This window comes from Sorex araneus, chromosome 1 (genome assembly GCF_027595985.1).
Source record: "Sorex araneus isolate mSorAra2 chromosome 1, mSorAra2.pri, whole genome shotgun sequence".
Taxonomy (NCBI): Eukaryota; Metazoa; Chordata; class Mammalia; order Eulipotyphla; family Soricidae; genus Sorex; species Sorex araneus.
In genome coordinates, this window is record NC_073302.1 from 11344608 (window position 1) to 11365423 (window position 20816).

Genomic DNA, 20816 nt, shown 5'->3' on the forward strand with positions numbered 1-20816 from the left:
CTTGAGCACTGTGTGCCCCCCACAAAAATTGCACTGTAGCACTGTCATCCCATTGTTCATCCATTTGCTCGAGCGGGCACCAGTAACGTCTCCATTGTGAGACTTGTTACTGTTTTTGGCATATCGAATATGCCACGGGTAGCTTGCCAGGCTCTGCCATGTGGGCAGGATACTCTTGGTAGCTTGCCAGCCTCCCTGAGAGGGGCGGAGGAATCAAACCCGGGTCGGCCGCATACAAGGCAAACGCCCTCCCCGCTGTACTATCACTCCAGTCCAAAGAAAATATACATTTTTTTTCAAAAGGGGGGAAGCAAATAAGCCCAGGTGGTATCCAAGGCACAGGAAACCCAATCTGGGTAAAACTCACTTATTCATTCTGTCAGCAGACACCAGAGACACAAAGCAAAATAAATGAGTAAGACAATCCCCCTGCCTACCAAGACATTGTACTATCTTGCAATGTAAATCTGGAGTCACAAGAGAAAAAGGGCTGAGGCTGAGGGATGCTGAGAAGAAACATGCTCTCATCAGACAGGTGGGAGACTTGTTCATTTAGGGGGTTGCTCCCAGGAAGGGCTTTAAAGATTAGGATCATGAAGGGCCAGAGCGATAGTACAGCAGGTAGGGCTTTTGCGTCACACAAAAATAACCAAAAATAATGCAAGGGTCTGAGTTGGCCACGTGCCAGGGATTCCCCCAGCACCTGGGTGATGCTCACAGGACTTCAAGGCTGCACTTGGTGGGTCTGGGGGGCCTCTAGCACGGCTCCCGACAGTGCTTGGGGAATTGGGTAGTGCCACAGGTCAGACTGAGGCCGGCCACTTGGAGGCACATGCTGAACCCCTGGACTGTCTCTCTAACCCAAGAGCACGTTTCTTTTCTTTTAGTTTCAGTCATACAATGATCAAACACCCATCCCTCCACCAGGGCACATTCTCCGCCACCAGGGTCCCCAGTATACCCCCTCTCCTTTCCAACCCTCCCCTGCCTCCATGGCAGACAATTTCCCCCGTACTCTCTCTCTACTTTGGGTATTATGGTTTGCAATACAGATACTGAGAGGTCATCATGTTTGGTCCTTTATCTGCTTCCAGCACACATCTCCCATCCCGACCAATCCCTCCAACTTTCACTGACTTAGTGATCCCTCCTCTATTCCAGCTGCCTTCTCCCCCAGCTCATGAGGCAGGCTTCCAACTATGGGGCAATATTCCTGGCCCTTGTGTCTACTGTCCTTGGGTGTCAGTCTCATATTATGTTATTTTGTATTCCACAAATGAGTGCAGTCCTTCTATGTCTGTCCCTCTCTTTCTGACTCATTTCACTTAGCATGATACTCTTCATGTCCATCCACTTATAAGCAAACTTCATGACTTCATCTCTCCTAACAGCTGCATAGTATTCCATTGTGTAGATGGACCAAAGTTTCTTTAACCAGTCTGTTCTTGGCACTCGGGTTATTCCCAGATTCTGGCTATTGTGAACAGTGCTGCAGTGAACATACAGGTGCAGATGTCACTTCTACCGAAGAGCAAGTTTCTTTCTTTTTTTTTTTTTTGCTTTTTGGGTCATGCCCAGCAATGCACAGGGGTTGTTCCTGGCTCTGTGCTTAGGAATTACTCCTGGCAGTGCTCAGGGGACCATATGGGATGCTGGGAATCAAACCCGGGTTGGCCTCGTGCAAGGCAAACGCCCTACCCGCTGTGCTATTGCTCCATGCCCACGAAGAGCAAGTTTCTTAAGCACTCACTATCTGTTAACCCCATTTCCATGAAAACCATTAGACACTATCTCAGTTCATCTCAGACACAGTGCTCACCAAGAAGCTGCTCACCCAGCACCACCAGGAAGGCTCCCTGAGCACAGAGCCATGAGTAACCCCAGAGTACCCCTGGGTGTGGCCCCTAAACCAAAATAACAGGAATAAAAAAATATGCCTCCTACCTTCCCTATTACCTCAGGTCACCTCTCCTAGCTTGGAATTTCTGTAAATTTGAGCACCTCTCTTGAATGCTGGGGTAGTTTCTGTGCCGTTCAAGGTGTGCCTCGACTTCTGTGTGCCCCTGAAGCCTTGGGCAAGCCCAAATACCTCTCTCAGTCTGAGTATTTTCTCTTGTGGGGGGAGGGGTACTCTCTGCAGTGCTCTGAGGCTATTCCTGGCTTTGTGCTCAGGGATATTTGAAGTTCCGTATGTGGTGCCAGGAATTCACTGGGATCAGTCACATGCAAGGCTACAAGCTTAACCCCAGTTTTCTCTCTCTGCAGGTCCCATATAGACAGCCTTACAAATTCCTGCACATGCTGTAAGCGTTCTTCACCTTGCTTCTCTACTTACTACTATCTCCTCCGGGAAGCTCTCCAGGACTGTCCCAATGGGATAAATGGGGTCAGAAGCAGCCTCCATGGAGGAAAAATATGGGCTTTAGAGACAGACCTGGATTTTAATCTCTCAACTGCCAAATGCTAACTAGATCACTTCCAGCAAGTTTTGTAAATACTCTGAGCCTCACTTTTCTCATCTGTCAAATGAAGGTGCAGTAAAAGCGCCATCTGGAATCAACTGTTTATTTATTGTCCATACAGCTACTAGACTGTAAGCACCATCAGTGGGGGCAAGGATCTTGGCATTTCACATATTTTACCACAGATATCTAAAACTGGCAGAGAGCAAATGCATACACCCTCCCTGGAACGAATGCATCTCAGCTAGGCCGGTGATTCCATGCGTATCCTTGAACAGTTTATCTCATTTCTCGGGGTATCCATTTTCCTCAACTGTAAAAAGAAAAGAAATCATTGTCTCTGGGGTCAGAGGCACAGCCCGCGGGGCTGGAGTGCACGCTCTGCATGCAGGATGTCTGGGCTCAGTCTCAGGCACCACAGATCGTCTCCCGTGCACTGGCCAGGGATGACCCTCAGGGTAGGGGGAAGCCCCTGAGCATCGCCAGATGTGTCCCTCTACCCCATCCAGCAAACAAAACCCAATTCTTTAGATGCAAGAGCAGTCTCGAAGGTTAAAAGTGTGAGTGGTGCAAGTGTAAAGTGTAAAAGTGGTGCAAGTGCAAAAGTGCAAGAAGGCAAAAAGCGCGCCAGCCGTCGCAGGCGCTGAAGACCTGGCTCACGGAGCCGGGCCCTTACCTCCCATTCACGTATTCCCCCAAATACTGGCTCCCGGTGTACTGCATGATCGCTAGGCTCTAGCTCGGCGCCGGAGACGGGCGTCTAGACTGGAGCCGTCTCACCATGGCAACCGAGCGGCCTGGGCGGAGCCTACGCGGAGCCCCGCCTCCGAACCGCCCGCTGCTTCCGCCTCTGCGCACGCCCCTGGGCCGGCTGCTGAGCACCGGCGCGCGCATGCGCGCCCCGGGCCGCGCATGCGCAGGGCCCCGCTGTCCCGGTCGGACCGCGCAGAGGGGAGTTCAAGGAGACGGGGGCGCCGCGGCCGTGGGCACCTCCTCGGGGTCGGGCCCGCCGCCACCATGCCGGGCATAGTGGAGCTGCCTACTCTGGATGAACTGAAAGTGCAGGAGGTGAGGCTCGTCTGCAGGACCGGCAGGCGGGGGCCCAGGGCGCCGCTCTGCAGGCCCGGGTCTCGCGCGACTCGGACCCCGACCCTCCCCGCCCCCACCCCCAGCACACTCCAGTCGACCCCTCCCCCACGGACACCACCCCCGTCCCCCGTCGAGCTCGGGGGCTCGCCCCGCCTCAGCCCACCGGGGCTGAGAACTCGCCGCCCCACCACTCACTCCGGCCGGCGCCTTAGTGGCACTTTTTTTAAATTCTATTTTTTTTTTTTTTTATGATTACTCTTTTAAATCAGGCCAGTGCGCTTAGCTTATGGCACTTAAGCTAAGTGCCATAAGCAGGCCCTCCCGAGCAGGGTGCGTGCACGTCCCCAGCTGGAGGCTGCACCACTGCTGCCCAGCTCGGAAGCTGCAGCACCCGAGGGGTCGAGGGGTCGCGGCCAGCCCCCGGGAGAGACGTTGGGTCACCGGGCCTGTCAATCACTGGCCCGTGCGGGGTCCCGGACGTGCGGGGCCCCTGGAGCAGGAGCCAGCGGTCCGCACGCGGGGCGGCCGGTTCCGGAACAGTGTAGCCAATGCCACGAGGAAACAGTCTAACACTTGAGTGTCGCAAACGGCATCGCCCACCCACCCCCTTTCTTTTTTGGACAGGCAGGTTGTGCATTACTTTACGTGCATTAATTCAAGTACCCCCCCCCAGCAACACCATTAATTCGTGTCCAGGCCGTAGAGAAGGGAACTAAGGCCCAAAGAGGGGCCCCTCAAGGTCACGTGGACGGCGGAGTCTGGTTTTAAAACCCGAGCTGATGGTTTGGGGTCACCCCTGACTCTGGGCAGGGGCCTGGGGTCACTTCCGGCAGCGTGCCAGGCCCGTGAACTCTGTCTGGCCCCAAGACCCCTCCCCACCCCACCCATCCCCGCTGGGAAATACCTGTGTGGGGCTGACTTTGAGAAGGAGGAGAGGGTCCAGGGAGGGCTGGGGAGATGAGGGCTGTGCAGGGGGAGTGGTGGCGGGAAGAAGTTCTTACAGAAAGGGAAGTGGTCGGACAGGTGGGAGGGAGACACACCCCCACGGTGCCCAGGGGCTGCCCTGCGAACCTTGTTTCCTGGTCCCTCTCCACCGGGCTGGGGGGACCAAGCAGTGCCAGGTATCATACCGGGGGATGCTCTGACTTTCTGAGCTGTCTCCCTGGGCCAAGGTGCAAGGTTCGAAGACGGGGATGGCACAGCCAGGCTGGGTAGGTGGAAGAGCCAGGCTGTCTTGAGGAGACAACAGGACTGAGTATGTCAGAGATTCCACGCAGGGTTGATCTGCCTTAATCTTGAGAAGCTCACCTGAGATTTCCCATTGTGAGGGCCTTTACAGTTGTGTTCAGGGAATTTTTTAAGTTAATTTGGGCGCCCAGGTAGGCAACGGGGTACTCGGGTGCTATCAATATTTGAGTTATTGATTTATAACTCAAATCAGGAATTACTCCTGGCAGTGCTCGGGGGACCCGATGGGATTCTGGGAACCGAACCCGGCTTGGCCGCGTGTAAGGTGAATGCCCTACCTGCTGTGCTATCACTCCAGCCCCGTCTTATTTCTTTTCCCACTGAGAAGCGGTGTTAGTTTTGAGTCTCTGTTTTTTTTTCTTTTTTTTTTTTTAATTGAAACTTTAGTTTGGCTCCAATAAAGAAACACCTGAGGTTCTACTTCCTGTGGAAAAGCGTTTCTGTACATGGAGGGGTACACGCAGGTGAATTGAGAAACAGAAAATGACAGAAATCACTAAGATGCAAGACAAAGTATGATGATACACTGTGGGAGAGAGGCAGGCAGTGGTTTGGGGAGAGAGTGGGGGTTTGAAGTCGCAGCTAAATGCCCGGCCTCCGTTACCGTGATTGCTCACGTTCAGCGTTTACAGGCACGGTTATTTTATTGTAGAATGAAGTGATTCCTGTATCACTCTGAGGCCACCCAGGGAACAGAGGGCATTCCTTGGATAATGTAAGACTGAGGGGCCTTGGCAGCCTGGCATCGAGGGGGCGGGCTGGGACCCGGGGAGGCGGGGACGTGCAGGCCCCAGAACTGGTGCCGAGTTCCGTGTTCTGGGAGAACTCTGGTGTGTCTCTGAGCCTCTGGTGTGTCTCTCAGCCTCTGGTGTGTCTCTCAGCCTCTGGTGTGTCTCTCAGCCTCTGGTGTGTCTCTCAGCCTCTGAAGTGTCTCTGACCCTCTGAAGTGTCTTGGGCGAGAGGCCTGGAGAGGCGCCTGGACTAGAGGCCTTGAATCCCGTGAAGGCCGAGTGCCTCGAGGGCCTGGTGGCGCACTTGTACGCCTGGCAGTGGGATGGCGGGCCCAGGGCAGTGCCATCCTGCCCCGGGAGGCCTCTGCCTACTGGTTCCCACATGCTGGGCCAGACCGCCTTCTGGGAGCAGGGGGTGAGGGCTCCTTTCTCACCACACCCCTGCATCCTCTTGTTTCCATTTGGGGGGCATCGGTGCCCTTCCCACTGGTGTGAGGTGATGCCTCATTGTCCCTTGACTTGCGGTTCCGATACTAAGTGACGATGAATGCTCTCTCCTGTGCTTACTGGCCACCTGCATGTCCGTTTGGCAGAAGCGTCTGTTCACCTCTTCTCCCCATATTTTGTTGTCGGGGCTCCTGTTTTTGTTTTGAGTGAGGGCTTTGTAGATTTTCTGTGAGTCCTTTCTCTGGAGAGCGTGCCAGGTTGGGGGGCCTGGGCAGGGGCGGGGTGGAATGATCAGGTTGAGTGGAAGTAATCCGGGAGCATAGGCGGAAGGTCTGGGGCCTGCGGTTGGTGGCCCCGGGAGGTGACTGTGTACCAGAAGGAGCACTGGGGCTTCAGGGCCGGGAGAAGAGGCGCAAGACGGGATGTGAACGGCCTGAATGGCTGCGCCCCTCCGCCCCCCTCCCTGCACCCCTGCTGCCATAGCTGCTGGACTGCCAGACCCACGTGTGGGAGCAGATGGGGGCTGGGGGGGCACCCCAGCACAGCATGTCACCCTCTGGATGAGGACTCAGGTTTCTCCCTTTGGGACCAGGCGTCTGTCTCGGGCCAGCTCTTTGGCAGCCCCCAGGTTTTCATAAGAACTCTCCACTGGAGCCAGCCCAGCCAGCAGGAGGCTCAGGTTTGATCCCTTGCACCACCTGCGCCTTCCCCGCCGGGGGCATGGCCCCCAGAAAGGACAGCAGTGAGAATTCTACATTTGTTGGGAAGTAAAGCCAAGAACGTGATCAGCTCTTCAAGGCCTGAGGTGTGCGTAGGCAGCTAGCGGTGCCTTCCCAGCACCAGACGGGGAAGTCAGTGTGACTAACGTTCAATTTCACAGCAATTGGAGCTGTTTGCCTTCCCTGTGGCTGATCTGGTTCAGTCCCCAGCGCTCTGACTGGTCCCCTAAGGACCACCAGGGGCGATGTCTGAGCACAGAGCCAGGAGTAGGCCCTGAGCACTGCCAGGTGTGGGCCCTCCCTGTCCCAAATATATAAACAAAACAGAAGTATACTTGACTGAACTGAACATATTTGAACCTTGGTATTTATTTTCCCAGATTTTATTGTTAAATAGGTAGATAGTTAGGCAAACAAGTAGGTGCCACTCAATCAGGATTAAAAGAACCTTCTTTTTGGTGGTGGTGGGGGCTCGGGGATTATCGGGCGAGCAGCTGGACTGGGGTACCAGGCGAGGGCCTGGAGATGGGGCGCTGCTCAAGCCCCACCGTGCTGGGCATCCAACCAGGGCCAGCCACGTGCAAGGCCTGCGTCCCAGCTGCCTCCTGCCCAGGAAAGAAACTCTTGTTTAGGGGCTGGAGCAATAGCACAGCGGGTAGGGCATTTGCCTTGCACTCGGCCAACCCGGGTTCAATTCCCAGCATCTCATATGGTCCCCTGAGCACTGCCAGGGGTGATTCCTGAGTGCAGATGCAGGAGTAACTCCTGTGCATCGCCAGGTGTGACCCAAAAAGAAGAAGAAGAAAAAAGAAACTCTTGTTTAGTTTGAACCATTGTTATTGAAGCGTTGGGATTTGCAGTCCTGTGGCTTGTACTCTGCATGCATAGACCCTCCTGGCACCACATCTTCACTCGATTTGCCCGATTCCCTCCACCCGTGTCTCGGGGTCCGACCCAGCTGCCACCGCCCCCGCAAGACCCACGTAAACTCAGTTCTGTAGACAGAATCTCCAGTTCTGACGATTTTCACCATTTTTTTGTTCCCTTGCTCTGGAGCGATAGCACAGCGGCTAGGGCACTTGCTTTGCACGCGGCGGACCCGGGTTCGATTCCTCCATCCCTCTCGGAGAGCCCGGCAAGCTACCGAGAGTATCCCGCCCGCACGGCAGAGCCTGGCAAGCTCCCCGTGGCGTATTCAATATGCCAAAAACAGTAACAACAAGTCTCACAATGGAGACGTTACTGGTGCCCGCTGGAGCAAATCGATGAACGACAATGCTACAGTACTACAGTGCTCTGTTTCCTTATTTCCCACATTTGGAGTGGGGCATATCCAGTATACTCAGGGCCTGCTTCTGGCTCTGCGCTCAGGGATCACTCGCTCCTCGCTGGGCTTGAGAGACCACATGGGGTCCCAGGGATCGAACTCGGTTTGGCTGTGTGCAGGCAAGTGCCCTGCCCGCAGTACTATGGCTCCAGCCCAGAGAGAGATTGTGGTGTAGAAACACCTGTATGCTTCTCGAAGGGTAAAGCTTAATTCTTGAAATTCCACGAAAGTATAAGTCCATTTTTTCCCCCAAAGCTGTCTTCCTCTTTTAGCAGATACGTAAGTTTTAAAAATTAGTTGTACGGGGGCTGGAGCAATAGCATAGCGGGTAGGGCGCTTGCCTTGCACGCGGCCGACCCAGGCTGACCCAGGTTCGAATCCCAGCATCCCATATGGTCCCCTGAGCACCGCCAGGGGTAATTCCTGAGTGTAGAGCCAGGGGTGACCCCTGTGCATTGCTGGGTGTGACCCAAAAAGCAAAAAAAAAAAAAAAAAAAAAAAAAAAAAATTAGTTGTACGGGGGCTGGAGAGATAGCACAGCGGGTAGGGCGTTTGCCTTGCACGCGGCCGACCCAGGGTTCAAATCCCAGCATCCCATATGGTCCCCTGTGCATTGCCAGGTGTGACCCAAAAAGCAAAAAAAAAAAAAAAAAAAATTAGTTGTACGAATGATTCTGTGCCTAATACACTTAGAACCTAACATGAAATAGATAAATCCTACAAGTATGTACTTTATTAAGAGGAGAGGAGAGTTTAAGAGAATTGTAAGGGGGGCCGGAGCAATAAAACAGCAGAGAGGGCATTTACCTTACACACCACCGAGTGGGGTTCGATCCCCAGCATCCCATATTGTCCCCCAAGCACCGCCAGGAGTGATTCCTGGGTGCATAGCCAGGACTGACCCCTGAGCATTTCCAAAACCCACCCCCACCGAAGGAAAATTTTAAGGTAAAATCTGAAACGGCCTTTATAAGTATAGAAGTGTGTTGTTTTATCTTCAAGCAGGGAGTGCAAGTTTTTGTTGGAAAATGTCACAGATCCTGCTTAAGTATCTGCAGTAATAAGTAAAAGTTGGAAACACAAATATCTGTAGGTGAAAAAACTCACCTGAATAGATAAAGAATAGGAAACATTATTCATCACTGAAAAGCGTGTAAACTCCTTCAAGCTAGTTCCTTCAGTTCTGAACGGTCATCTAGCTGCAGAGAGTATTCTTGGCGGTGTGTTCATTTCACTGAGGTTGTTTTGTTGTTGTTTTCTTTCGTCCCCCCTGTGTCCTTCCTCTTCTGGCTCCTAGGCGCTCACTTGGTAGATCTGTGAGCCTTTAGCGCCTTTCTTTGTGAGTTTCTGTTTTGGTCTCACTGCTGTGGATATTGTATTTAATCTTTGGACTTTGATTACAGTGCATCATGGAGTTTTTCTTTTGGGTCTATTTTCGCTGGGGTCCTTCTGGTCTCTAGAATTTCGGTGCCTGTACTCCTCAATTCTGGGGATCCTTAGTTAGCTGTCTTCTCATCGAATTTGCCTTCCTGTTCCTTAAGGACTCAGTTCTCACCACTGTTCTGAACTCACCACCGTTCCTCTCACTTAAGCCATGGTTCTTGGATGTGCTACTCATTCCTTTTTAGTTCCCCTCCTTCCCCAGTTTCTGCTGTTTTATAGAGGTGTTCTACATCTGACCTTGGGCCTCCCCAGTCTTTTCCTCAGATTCTGTTACCCTCCTACTCCGACCTTCGATTACACTTTTCGGGGCGGGGGAGGGGGGGCGGGCACACCAGCCATGCTCAAGGATTTCTCCTGGCTCTGCACTTAGAAATTACTCCTGGTGGTACTTGGGGGGCTGTATGGGATGCCGGGGTTTGAACCTCAGTCAGCCATACGCAAGGCAAGCACCCTTCCCCCTGAACTATTGCTCCAGCCCGCTCTGTTGAATTTTTTCGATCTCCTACCAGACCCTTTCTTTCTGGGACTTCTGATTGTAGTTGCCTCATTTTTGGCTTTATATGGTTCTTGTGCTTCACTGACTGCCTGTTCCATTGGAGGATTTTGGAGTTGGTTTTTCGTTTGTTTGTTGTGGGTTTTTTTCTTTTTTAAGCTCATTAAACATCCTCACTATAGAGTCATTAGAATCACGGAGAGGTTCCAGGACCGCTTGGTTCTAGTTGAGCCTTCGGTGTTACTATTTCACTGGCCGAGCTTGTTGGGTTTCTCGCTGTCTTCCCTGTTGGGTTTGCTGTGTTCCTGCTGGGTAGGAGGGGAATTTTTGTAGCTGCCCCCCACCACCCCCTGGGAGACTCTGAGGAATTAGGGTGTGTAATTCCTGTCTCTACCTGCTGACAGAATTAAGTGCAACCTGCTTACGGGGTGACCTTTGGGGTGACCTTCGGGTGCAGGAGGAGCTGTGGAGGGCAGCAGATGTAGAGGCTGTGGGGGCTCCGCTGGAAGGGAATGAGGGGAGCCCGCCCCCCGATCTCAAGGGTCCCCGGGGAGGATGAGAGCCCGGAGGCTGGGAGCCAAGGCTCAGGAGGTGGGGGTGCCTGCAGAGGTGGCAGAAGGGGCCCCAAGAGACTATTTTTAAATTTTAAATTGAATCACCATGAGCTATAGTTACAAGCTTTCATGTTTGAGTTTCAGTCATACAAGGATCGAATACCCATCCCTCCACCAGTGCACATTCTCCACCACCAGTGTCCCCAGTATCTCCCCCCTTTCCCACCCTCCCCCTGCCTCCATGGCAGACAATATTCCCCATACTCTCTCTATTATGGTCTGCAATACAGATACTGAGAGGCTATCACAATTGGTCCTTTATCTACTTTCAGCAGACATCTCCCATCCCGAGTGATCCCTCCAACCATCATTGTTCAGTGACCCCTCCAGAGAGACTCTCTCAAGGCCACGTAGTCAAACTGCATGTCACATGTCACACGCAAGCAGCACATGTCCGTCCCGCGGGGCTGTAGGGTTTTGTGAACGCCAGGGGCCGGCTGCCTTGGCTGTCCGTGTGGGCCATCCAGGGGGTTTGCGTGAGAGCAGAAGGAGGGGAGAGAGGGGAGGAAAAGGATGTCGGGACCAGAAGGCTGGCAGGCAGCTGTGATTTGTCGGTCACAGGCATTCAGTAACGTGGCTCGAAAGAGCATGTGGCCAAGCTGAAGATCGGATAGAGAAGTATTTTATTTAAGCTTGCATCAGAGCTGTTAAAAAGAAGGGGCTGGCCCAGAGACAGCTTTAGGAATTGGGGTTCCAGCAAATGCTTGCACCCGTGTATGGAGACTGTGAACTAAGCTTTTGCCCCACGCCGGCTAATGGAGGAAATAACCTTCCTTCTTGGTCTCTCTCCCCTCCGGGAGACGGCGTGGTGTCCGACATTTTGTGGGTCCATTGAGAAGGTATGAACTTTTGGCGCGAGGAAAAAAAAAAAGTGTGCTTTGAACTTGAAACAGCCGCGGGATACAGGGCCAGCCCCCGCCAGGGCCGGGGCTCCGCTCCGGCCGGCCGGGTTTTCGGCCCGGGTGCCCATGTCTCTGCAGAGCTGGTGGATGTGGAGTGAGCGGGAACCAGAGACAGCTTTAGGAATTGGGGTTCCAGCATCTGGCAGAATTTTCCCTGGACTTTATACAGAAATCCAAAACCGCGCAGCAGTGTCCGCGCGACTTAACATTTATAATTGTCAGCAATGTGAAATGGTTCCTTTTGAACAGGTCTGACTTGGGGGGGAAACTCCAAATAATAACAGTAAGTTTTTGTTGAAATTTTGAAGGTTCTTAATGTAGCAGCCACCTCTCTGGACTGTGAACTAAGCAAAAGCCCCATGCTGGCCGACGCGGCGTGGCGTACACCATACTATGAGGCGCTGGAAGGAGGATGAGGGGGAAAAAGGAAAAAAAAAAAAAAGGGAAAAGGAAAAAGGGGAAAAAAAAAAGAGAGAGAGAGAGAGCTATGTACTTGTAGCAGTGGGGCTGCATATCTCTTCATTTCCAGCAATGAAAAACTAATTATCAAATGTAGTAGGTCTGTCTCTCTTGGTTGGAAACTCCAACAACTATAGTGAGTTTTGTGTTGAATTATGGAATGTAATCAAGGTAAAGAAAAAATGAAGTGAAATTCATTAGTTATACAGTAGGGGGTAGGGGGTGGGGGCGGGGGGTATACTGGGGTTTCTGGTGGTGGAATATGGGCACTGGTGAAGGGATGGGTGTTTGAATATTGTATAACTGACATATAAACCTGCGAACTTTGTAACTTTCCACATGGTGATTTAATAAAAAGTTAAAAAAAAAAAAAGTAGGGGCTGGAGCGATAGCACAGCAGGGAGGGCATTGACCTTGCGTGTGGCCGACCCGGGTTCGATCCCCAGCGTCCCATATGGTCCCCCGCGCCCCGCCAGGTGTGAGCCCTGAACATTGCTGGCCGTGGCCCCAGACACAAAGCACTGTTCAAGTATGGAGGAGTGGACAAGGAGTGTGCCAGTCCCCGCAGGGCCTCGGAGGAGCTGGCGGAGTGCGGTGCCCGCGCTCTGGGCAGGAAGGTGCCCGTGCCCCCTCTCCGCATCGCTTGGGCCCGGTGTGTGAGAGCCGCAGTGCTCCCGGCCGTGGGCGCCTGGTGACCCGTCGGCGGTGTTGCCTGCATTGTGGTTTGGCTTTGGGAGAATCGGTGCCCTGGTGGTCCTGGGTCTCTGCTGGAAACACAGCGCGCCCCTCGGGGAGCTGATACCCTGGTGGCCCCACCTGACCCGGGCATCGTCTGCCAGAGACCCGGGAAGGACTTCGGGGAGAGCTCGGGATTACGAAGCGCCCCTCCCTGCCTTGCTGAATATGCAGCAAAGTGTGATTCTGGGGCGAGTCATTGGGGGCAGGGAGAGAGTCTCTGGAGGGGTAGCGGGGGGGGGGGGGCTGGGAGGAGGGAGGGCAACCCTGCCGGACCACGGGACACACAGGAGGACGCAGGGAAGGGAAGGGGGCAGCACAGCTAGGATAGAGAGGGGACCAGAGTGACAGAGACAGAGAGAGACAGAGAAGGAGACAGACAGACAGACAGACAGACATAGAGACAGGGTGGGGGGTGGCGGGAGGGAAATATCGGGGGTGGGAGGTGTACGCTGGTGGAGGGGTGGGTGCTGGAGCATCCTCTGACTGAAACCCAATCATGAACAGTTCGTACCCGTGTATCCCACGGGGATTCAATAAAACACACACACACACACACACACACACACACACACACACACACACACACAAACTACAGTGCCCACCGTACACCAGGGAGCCCAGTGGGACGGTTCCCGGTGGGTGTTCCCCAGGGCTGTGCCCGCCTGGCGAGCATTGAGCGGTGACTCAGCTGCCGGACAGCCCGCAGCCTGGTCAGCGGCCCCCTCCTCTCTCTCTCCCCCCCCCCGCCCCGCCCGCCACAGGTGAAGGTCAGCTCGGCCGTGCTCAAGGCTGCCGCGCACCACTATGGCGCCCAGTGCGACAAGGCCAACAAGGAGTTCATGCTGTGCCGCTGGGAGGAGAAGGACCCGAGGCGCTGCCTGGAGGAGGGCAAGCTGGTCAACAAGTGCGCGCTGGACTTCTTCAGGTAGGACGGCCCCCGCGGCCGGTGCAGGGGGAGGCGGGGCGGGGGTATGGTGCGTCCCAGAACTGCCGGTTCTGTCGCCGGCGGGAGCCCTTGTGTTCTCCACGAGTCTCGGTTCCCCCGCTAGGAGGGGAGGATCTGTCTCAGCCAGGACTCGTGGCACAGTGCTCCTTGGCCAGCTGGCCCCTGATCACTGGGTGCCGTCACCTGGGAAACATGATGTGATAGAAAGAAAAGCAGGTTGCTGTCGGGTTGGTAGGTCGGCAGGCTGCGGTACTTGATGCCCTGCAGGTGACCCCGTCTGCGTCGGATGGGTGTGGGGAAACGTCTTTACTGGCCCCGTTAGAACTCTTGGTAAACAAGGGCCAGAAACCGAATTCACCGGGAAGGGGGCCGTGTACTGGCAAAGGCCAGGCTGGGCTTGAGGCCTCCAAGGGCCGCCGTCGTGTCACAGCGCCTGTTCTTGCTTCTGCTCCGTCCAGGCCCCTCGTCCCGCTCTCCTGGGCCAGACCCGCCCTCAGGGGGACTTTCCCAGGGCTGGAGGGAGCACAGCCGGGGGGGCGCCTTCCTGCCCGCACCTGATGCAGGTTCAGTCCCCGGTGTCCCATAGTGCCTCCTGGGCACAGAGCCACGAGTGACCCTTGCGCCTCACCGGGCGGCCACTGCAGCGGGCATCCCTGGGGGAGCCCAGGTCTCTGCGCCCAGCCTCGCTGGCAGGTCCAGTGCCTGCTGCTGGCCAGGCCGACGGTGAGTCAGCTGTCCCCCCAGGGGGGCAGAGCGTTGTCATGGGTCAGGCCTAGCATGGAGAGTCCACTCCAATTCACCCACTCCCCAGCGTTGGCATGAGGGACGGGTCATGCGCCAGAGGAGCCCGGGAAGAATAGGGGACGAGGGCTGGCACTGCAGAACCCCCGGTGCCCACTCTAGGGGGCTGGGGGGTGTTGGAGGGAACTCGAGTTTCCTGCGCAGAATAGTTGCTGCTCCTCCTTGCTCGCTGAGACTCTGTGTGTGTGTGTGTGTGTGTGTGTGTGTGTGTGTGTGTGTGTGTGTGTGTGTGTGTGTGTGTGTGTGTGTTTGGGGGTCACACCCTGCTGCGCTCAGCAGCCTCCTCGCAGGCTCAGGGCACCATACGAGGTGCACGGCCAAGAGCCTTCCCTGCTGTGCCCTTGCTCCAGCCCCCACCGGCGGGCACTTTTGTTTTATTTCTTTTACTTCTTTTGCTTCGAGGACCACCCAGTGGCTGCCAAGTACTCCCTCCCGGTCCTGAGCTCGGGGATCGCTCCTGGCAGGGTATGGGGGACCATCTGCAGTGCCGGCACCCAGTCAGGTCGGTGGCACGCCGGGCACGTGCCCTGGCCCCGGTACATCTCTCCAGCCTGGTGTGTGTTCATGTAAAAGTTCGTTTTTCCTTGACGCTGGGTTGTCTTCATCTTAGTGTGTATGGGGGCAGGGGGGCTCCCAGGCATGTGTTTTGGAGGGTCCCAGTGATGCTTGTCCAGCTAGTTGGCCGGGCAGCTTAGCTCTGGAGCTGTTGGGGACCACCAGGGCATTCCCAGCGGTGCTGGGGGCTCAGGCCTGGAAGCTGGCCCCTGCCTGGCGTGCGCCCCCGGCTGTTGGCAGTTCACCCCCGCCCCCTCTTCATAATTGTCTCCGTGGCTCTGTAGCGTGTCACCGTGGTGTAAAGCCAGCACCATGTGCCTGGCCAATTGCTCTTCCTAAGCCTCTGTCGAGTCCCGCGTCCTGATCGTTGGGGTCACTCTGCCCTGTTGGCCTTTGCCTGTCGCCTCTTTCAGCACAGACGTAGTTCGTGTCGTCCACAAGGTCCCCGCCGTGCCTTATCAGCACCACCCATCATTTTACATTTTTAAATTTTTTTTTAATTTTAATGAATGACCGTGAGATAGTTATAGACTTACAAACTTTCATGATTGCGTTCCAGTCAAACAGTGTTCAAGCGCCCATCCCTCCACCAGTGCCCATTCTCTACCACCAGTGTTTCCAGTATCCCTCCCCCCACCTCTACCCCTCCCCTCCCCCTGCCTCTGGCAGGCACAATTCCTCCTACTCTCTGTCCTTTTGGGTGTTACGGTTTGCAATACAGGTATCAAGCGGCCATCACGTTTGGCCCTTCATCTACTTTGAGCACACACCTCCCATCCCGAGCGAGCCCTCCAGCCATCATTGTCTTAGTGGTTCCTTCTCCGTCCCAACTGCCTTTTCCCCCAGCACATGAGACCAGCTTCCAAGCCGTGGGGTGATCCTCTTGGCCCTTATCTCTACTGTCCTTGGGTATTAGTCTCCTCTTATGTTACTTTATACTCCACAAATGAGTGCAGTCATTCTATGTCTGTCCTCTCTCTCTGACTCATTTCACTTAGCATGGTACTCTCCGTGTCGATCCACTTATAAATACAAATTTAAGGATTTCATTTTTTTTCTAACAGCTGCATAGTATTCCATTGTGTAGATGTACCAAAGTTTCTTTAACCAGTCATCTGTTCTCGGGCACTCGGGTTTTTTCCAGATTCTGGCTATTGTAAATAGTGCTGCCATGAACATACAAGTGCAGATGTTATTTCTACTGTACTTACCACACATTATTTTAATACTTGAGAAGAACATGGATTTTATTCTGGCTTGGATGTGTGTTGATGCGGTTGCCGGTCACGTTGGATGCATGTTTATTGGTCTGAAACACTTTTCTTTTTGGTTTTATGGGCCACACCCAGCTCTACTCAAGGGCTCCCAGTGGTGCTCAGGGGACCGTATGGGATGCTGAGGATTGAACCCGGGGCAATGGCATGCAAGGCAAATGCCCTCCCTGCTGTCCTGTCCCTCCTGCCCCTGAAACACGTCTCTCAGAGGACTCTGGGCAGGTCCATTTTCTCTTAGCCCAGAGTCGTGGTCCATGCCATTGGGGGTGAGACGTCCCAGGGGCTGCCTGTGGGAAGTAGGGGGCCTTTCTTGCCGGAAGTGCGGTGGTTCCACAGGCGTTGGTAGGGAATTAGTGTACGTGGGGTGGGTGCCGGGCCAGCAGCCCACAGTGGGGACGGGAGTGTTTCGGGAATACCCTGAACACAGCAGCTCCCTTCCCGAGGGGCTCGAGGACAGGTGGGGGGGTGCAGCCTGGGTCCCAGGGAGCCCCTCCCAACACTCCCTTCCTTCCTGCTCCATCCACGCAAGGAAGTGGCCCCACAGACCCCAGGCGGGAGCAAAGGGGGCGGAGAGCAGAGCTTCCCACTGGCCCAGAGCCGGCTCGGGGGTCTCCGCCCCATGGGCCTTGAGCATCCCATGCCACGGGAGTTGCTGGTACATGTGTGCTCAGGAGGGAACCATCCCCCGGCCCTCCCTCCTCTGCCTCGACTCCCGGCCGCCGCGCCCTAGCTCGGCTGTGTCGTCTTTGACGAGCAGCAGCGCGGAGCTGTCAGCCAGGACGGGGCGCTTTGGAGCCGGGGGATGGAGGCTGCCCTGGCTCACGCTGCTGCCGGGCTTCCCTACGCCGTCACGGGCGGGCCCCCGAGGCGCTGCAGTGGCCTTGGGTCTCCCAGAGCCCTGAGGAAAGCTGCTCTCTCCTCCTCCCTGGACCCTGTCCACCTGCGCCGGGCATTCGCCGAGTCTGTCGCTTCCTCCCTGGCCGTGGCCTGGCCCCCCCGGCAGGCTCCAGCCCTGGCCCCGGGTGGGAGTGTTCGTCCCCGAGGCCCCAGTCCTTGGGCCTGTTTTCGCCCCCCTGTAACTGTGCCACCTGGGAAGGTGGGAGGCGTCTGTTCCCCAGGTGTCCACGGTTCTGATGGCCGGGCCCAGGGCGAGCCCAGCTGCTCCCGGGCCTCACCTGCAGCCCGCCACCCCGGGCCCCGGCCCCTCACCCCGCCCCCTTTCCAGGCAGATCAAGCTGCACTGCGCGGAGCCCTTCACCGAGTACTGGACCTGCATCGACTACTCCAACCTGCAGCTGTTCCGCCACTGCCGCAAGCAGCAGGCCAAGTTCGACGCGTGCGTGCTGGACAAGCTGGGCTGGGTGCGGCCCGAGCTGGGCGAGCTGTCCAAGGTAAGGCCCAGCCCCCCCTCACCAGAAGGGAAAAAAGATCTGGCTTGATCATCCTTTTGTTGTAGCGAATGTTAAATAGTTGATCATTCCAAGCAGGAAAATGGTCGTGGGATAAATATATGTCGAATAAGAAACAGACCAAAAGTAACCTCTTTTTCATTCTTATTTAATTAATTTATTTATTTATTGGGTCACACAGAGCAATGCACAGGGGTTTCTCCTGACTCTGCACTCAGGAATCACTCCTGGCAGTGCTCGGGGAACCATATGGGATGCTGGGAATCGAACCCGGGTTGGCCTCCCCGCTGTGCTATCGCCTCTGGCCCCAGAACCTCTTCTTTAAACATGCCACACTGTGAGCAAAGCGTGTTTATTCCCAAATCTTGGTCCCGCGTGTTGGTGGGAAGCCCTGCAGGGGGCTTGCCTGTCTCCCGGCTCTGCAGAGGAGTCCCTGGTGGAGAGGATCCCCATGGCGTGTGCCGGCTCATCGGCCCGCCTCTTTCTGGGAAGGTGAAGTTCAAAGGGACGGGCCCCACGGGTCCACTCCCTTCACTCCCCGCTCCTGTCTCTCGAGGACCCCCCACCCCCACCCCACGCCCACCTTCCTCAGGGGCTCCTGCTGGGAGGTCTTTGCTGAGGCTTAGCCCTCTCAAAGGTGGGGTCCCCTGCCGGGCAGAGTAATTCCGTATCCTCACGTGGGACCTGACCCCGCCCCTCTTATGCCCCGCCCCACCCTGCCCTGCCCCCGCCCCACCCCGGCCCTGCCAGGCAGGTCCCAGGATTCTCCGCATCCCGGCGCTCCCCGTTTCACAGACAGCTGGAGGGGTTGCGGGCTGCCCGCCTCTTCGTTGCCGGCCCTCGGCCCTCCTGAGCAGTCTTTCTTGACCATACCATACGTTCCACGCACGACAGCCTGTCCCTTTCTCGGGGGACCCTTTTATTACCCGAAGCTCAAGACGCGTTTTTCTAGATGGTTTCACAGTGAGCGAATTCCTAGCAGAAGTGTCCGGGTCAGCCAGAGACCGTGGCCGTGCCCCCTCGGGCCAGGCAGAGGGGCGAGGAGACGGGTCCGGGAGCCGGCTGCCTGCTCAGGGTCTGGCCTCACAAGCTGGGGCTGCTGCCTTTCTCGGTGACATTGGCTATTGGCCTCCGGGCCCTGGGCCCCGGCCCGAACCCATCCGTTCCCTGGTGGGGACTGGTAGTGGACACCCTGTGGTCGCAGCTGCCGCCCAGGGCCAACTCGGGGTGGGGTGTCTGGTGCTGCGTGTCTGGCCAGCGCACGCCGCTCTCCTCCCCTGCTCACCGGACAGCGCCCATGCTGCGGGGCCTGGTGACCAGCAGGCGCAGAGCTCTTGCCACTCACCTTTTTTTGTTTGTTTTTTGCTTTTTGGGTCACACCTGGAGATGCACAGGGGTTACTCCTGGCTCTGCACTCAGGAATCACCCCTGGTGGTGCTCAGAGGACCATATGGGATGCTGGGGATCGAACCCGGGTTGGCCGCGTGCAAGGCAAACGCCCTCCCCGCTGTGCTATCACTCTAGCCCCTCACCACTCACCTTTGAGTGGACCTTTGGTGGTCTCCAAGTGCAGGCCTTGCACGCGCAGGCCTGGTGGGGCGTCCCCGCCCTGTGGACCACCAGGTGGGCGCGTGAAGGCCTCTGAGAACCGGCCGGCCCAGGGTGTGGGGCTGGTGCCGGGGTCCCCTCCCCAGGGGGGACACCCCTGATGCTGCTCGTTCACAGCACGGGTGGCCGTGCTGGGCCCGGCTGGAAACGCCATCCGCCCTCTCTCCCAGGTGTCTGCCGGGGGGGGGGGGGGGGCGCTCAGTGGGTCTGATTGGGACATCGTGGGGGCGTGTCCCCAGGCCAAGCCCCCCCCACCCCCCTAACTCGCAGGTCTCCTTCCATCCTCTTCCCTCACAGGTCACCAAGGTGAAAACAAACCGGCCCCTGCCCGAGAATCCCTACCACTCGCGGCCGCGGCCCGAGCCCAACCCCGAGATCGAGGGCCCCCTGAAGCCCGCTAAGCACGGCAGCCGCCTCTTCTTCTGGAACATGTGAGGCAGCGCGCGGCCCGCATCGGTCGCACTCCTCGGTCGCACTGGGTCACGCGCCCGCCGGGGCCACCGGCGTGTCCGCGTGCTCTGATAGAGCGTGTCTTTCCGGGATCACAAACGTTCGCGAGGGAAAAAAAAAGTTAATTTATGTGACTTGGCAGTTCATCTATACCATTTCCTGGCCATTAAAAAATTTTAAAGGAAACAGTTGTATTTTATTATGTTTCATGTGACCTTTTGGCCTCTCAAGATGACTTCCCTTTGCCGCTTCTCCCCGTGGCCCCGCTTGCTCCCTCCTCCCCCACGCCCCCACCCGGGGTGCAGGAGACTGGCCTCGAGCAGGGGAGCGGAGCGGAGCGAGACGAGAGTCACCCCCCCCCCCCCCGCCCCGCACGTCTGGGCCACAGTTTGAAGGTCTCGACACTTTTTTCCCGTGCGGGGTCTCAGACCAGGGGCCCGGGGAGACGGTAACAGCAGGGAAGGCGCTCGCCTTGCATGTGGGCGACCGAGGCTTGGTCCCCCGGCACTCAGAGCGGTCAGCCCTGAGCACTTAGAACAAAAGCGTCTCAGACTAAACGGTTTCTCCAGGTCATTCCAGGAAAGCGTCCGGGACAGAAAGCAAAGAGGCGGCGGCCGGCGGCGGGGCCGCGTGACCGGGCTGGGGAGGGGCCCCCCTCTCTGGCCAGCTCCAAGGGTCCCCTCGAGTGTCTTAAAGGACCCGACTTCCACCACTTCCCCTCGCCGGCCCATCCTCGAGCGCTGTGACCCAGATGTTTTTCCAGATAGACGAGGGAGGTGGAGGCGGAGGGCCGGGCCCCAAAGCCAGGAAGCCGGGAGGTCCGAGTGTCAATTCCAGCCTTGGGTGTGTGCCGTAACCTCTGCGGAGAGGTTGACTCCGAGGACAAACGACGGAGCGTGCTTATCTACCTCCCTCCCCGCAGGTCCAGAGAGCGCTCGGCTGCAAAACACTTTTCTATCTTCTTCCCCCCGCCCCCCCCCCTCGGCTCGGCTCCTACAATTCCTTTCTTGGTGCTAAGCAGTTTCCCCTGGCGGCTGGGCAGGTCACGTTACACCTTCTGGTTGTGACCTCAAAGCACATGTGACCGTGTCCAGTCACCCC

At 56.4% G+C, this 20816-nt stretch overlaps 2 protein-coding genes across 2 annotated transcripts in view; one reads left to right on the plus strand and one right to left on the minus strand.

The window, feature by feature from the left end:
• Positions 1-3231, minus strand: part of MORN5 (MORN repeat containing 5) — a 30313-nt gene extending 27082 nt beyond the window's left edge. Inside the window, exon 1 of the mRNA XM_055131107.1 lies at positions 3139-3231. Within this exon, the coding sequence (XP_054987082.1) occupies positions 3139-3185 (47 nt within the window). The 5' untranslated portion in view covers positions 3186-3231. The remainder of the gene's footprint in view (positions 1-3138) is intronic.
• A 139-nt stretch (positions 3232-3370) lies between these two features.
• Positions 3371-19901, plus strand: NDUFA8 (NADH:ubiquinone oxidoreductase subunit A8). The gene is made up of 4 exons (XM_004613564.3): positions 3371-3530; positions 13434-13597; positions 17474-17639; positions 19563-19901. The coding sequence occupies exons 1-4, from the start codon at positions 3375-3377 to the stop codon at positions 19698-19700; spliced, it is 624 nt and encodes a 207-aa protein (XP_004613621.2). The 5' UTR covers positions 3371-3374; the 3' UTR covers positions 19701-19901.
• The last annotated feature ends 915 nt before the right edge of the window (positions 19902-20816 follow it).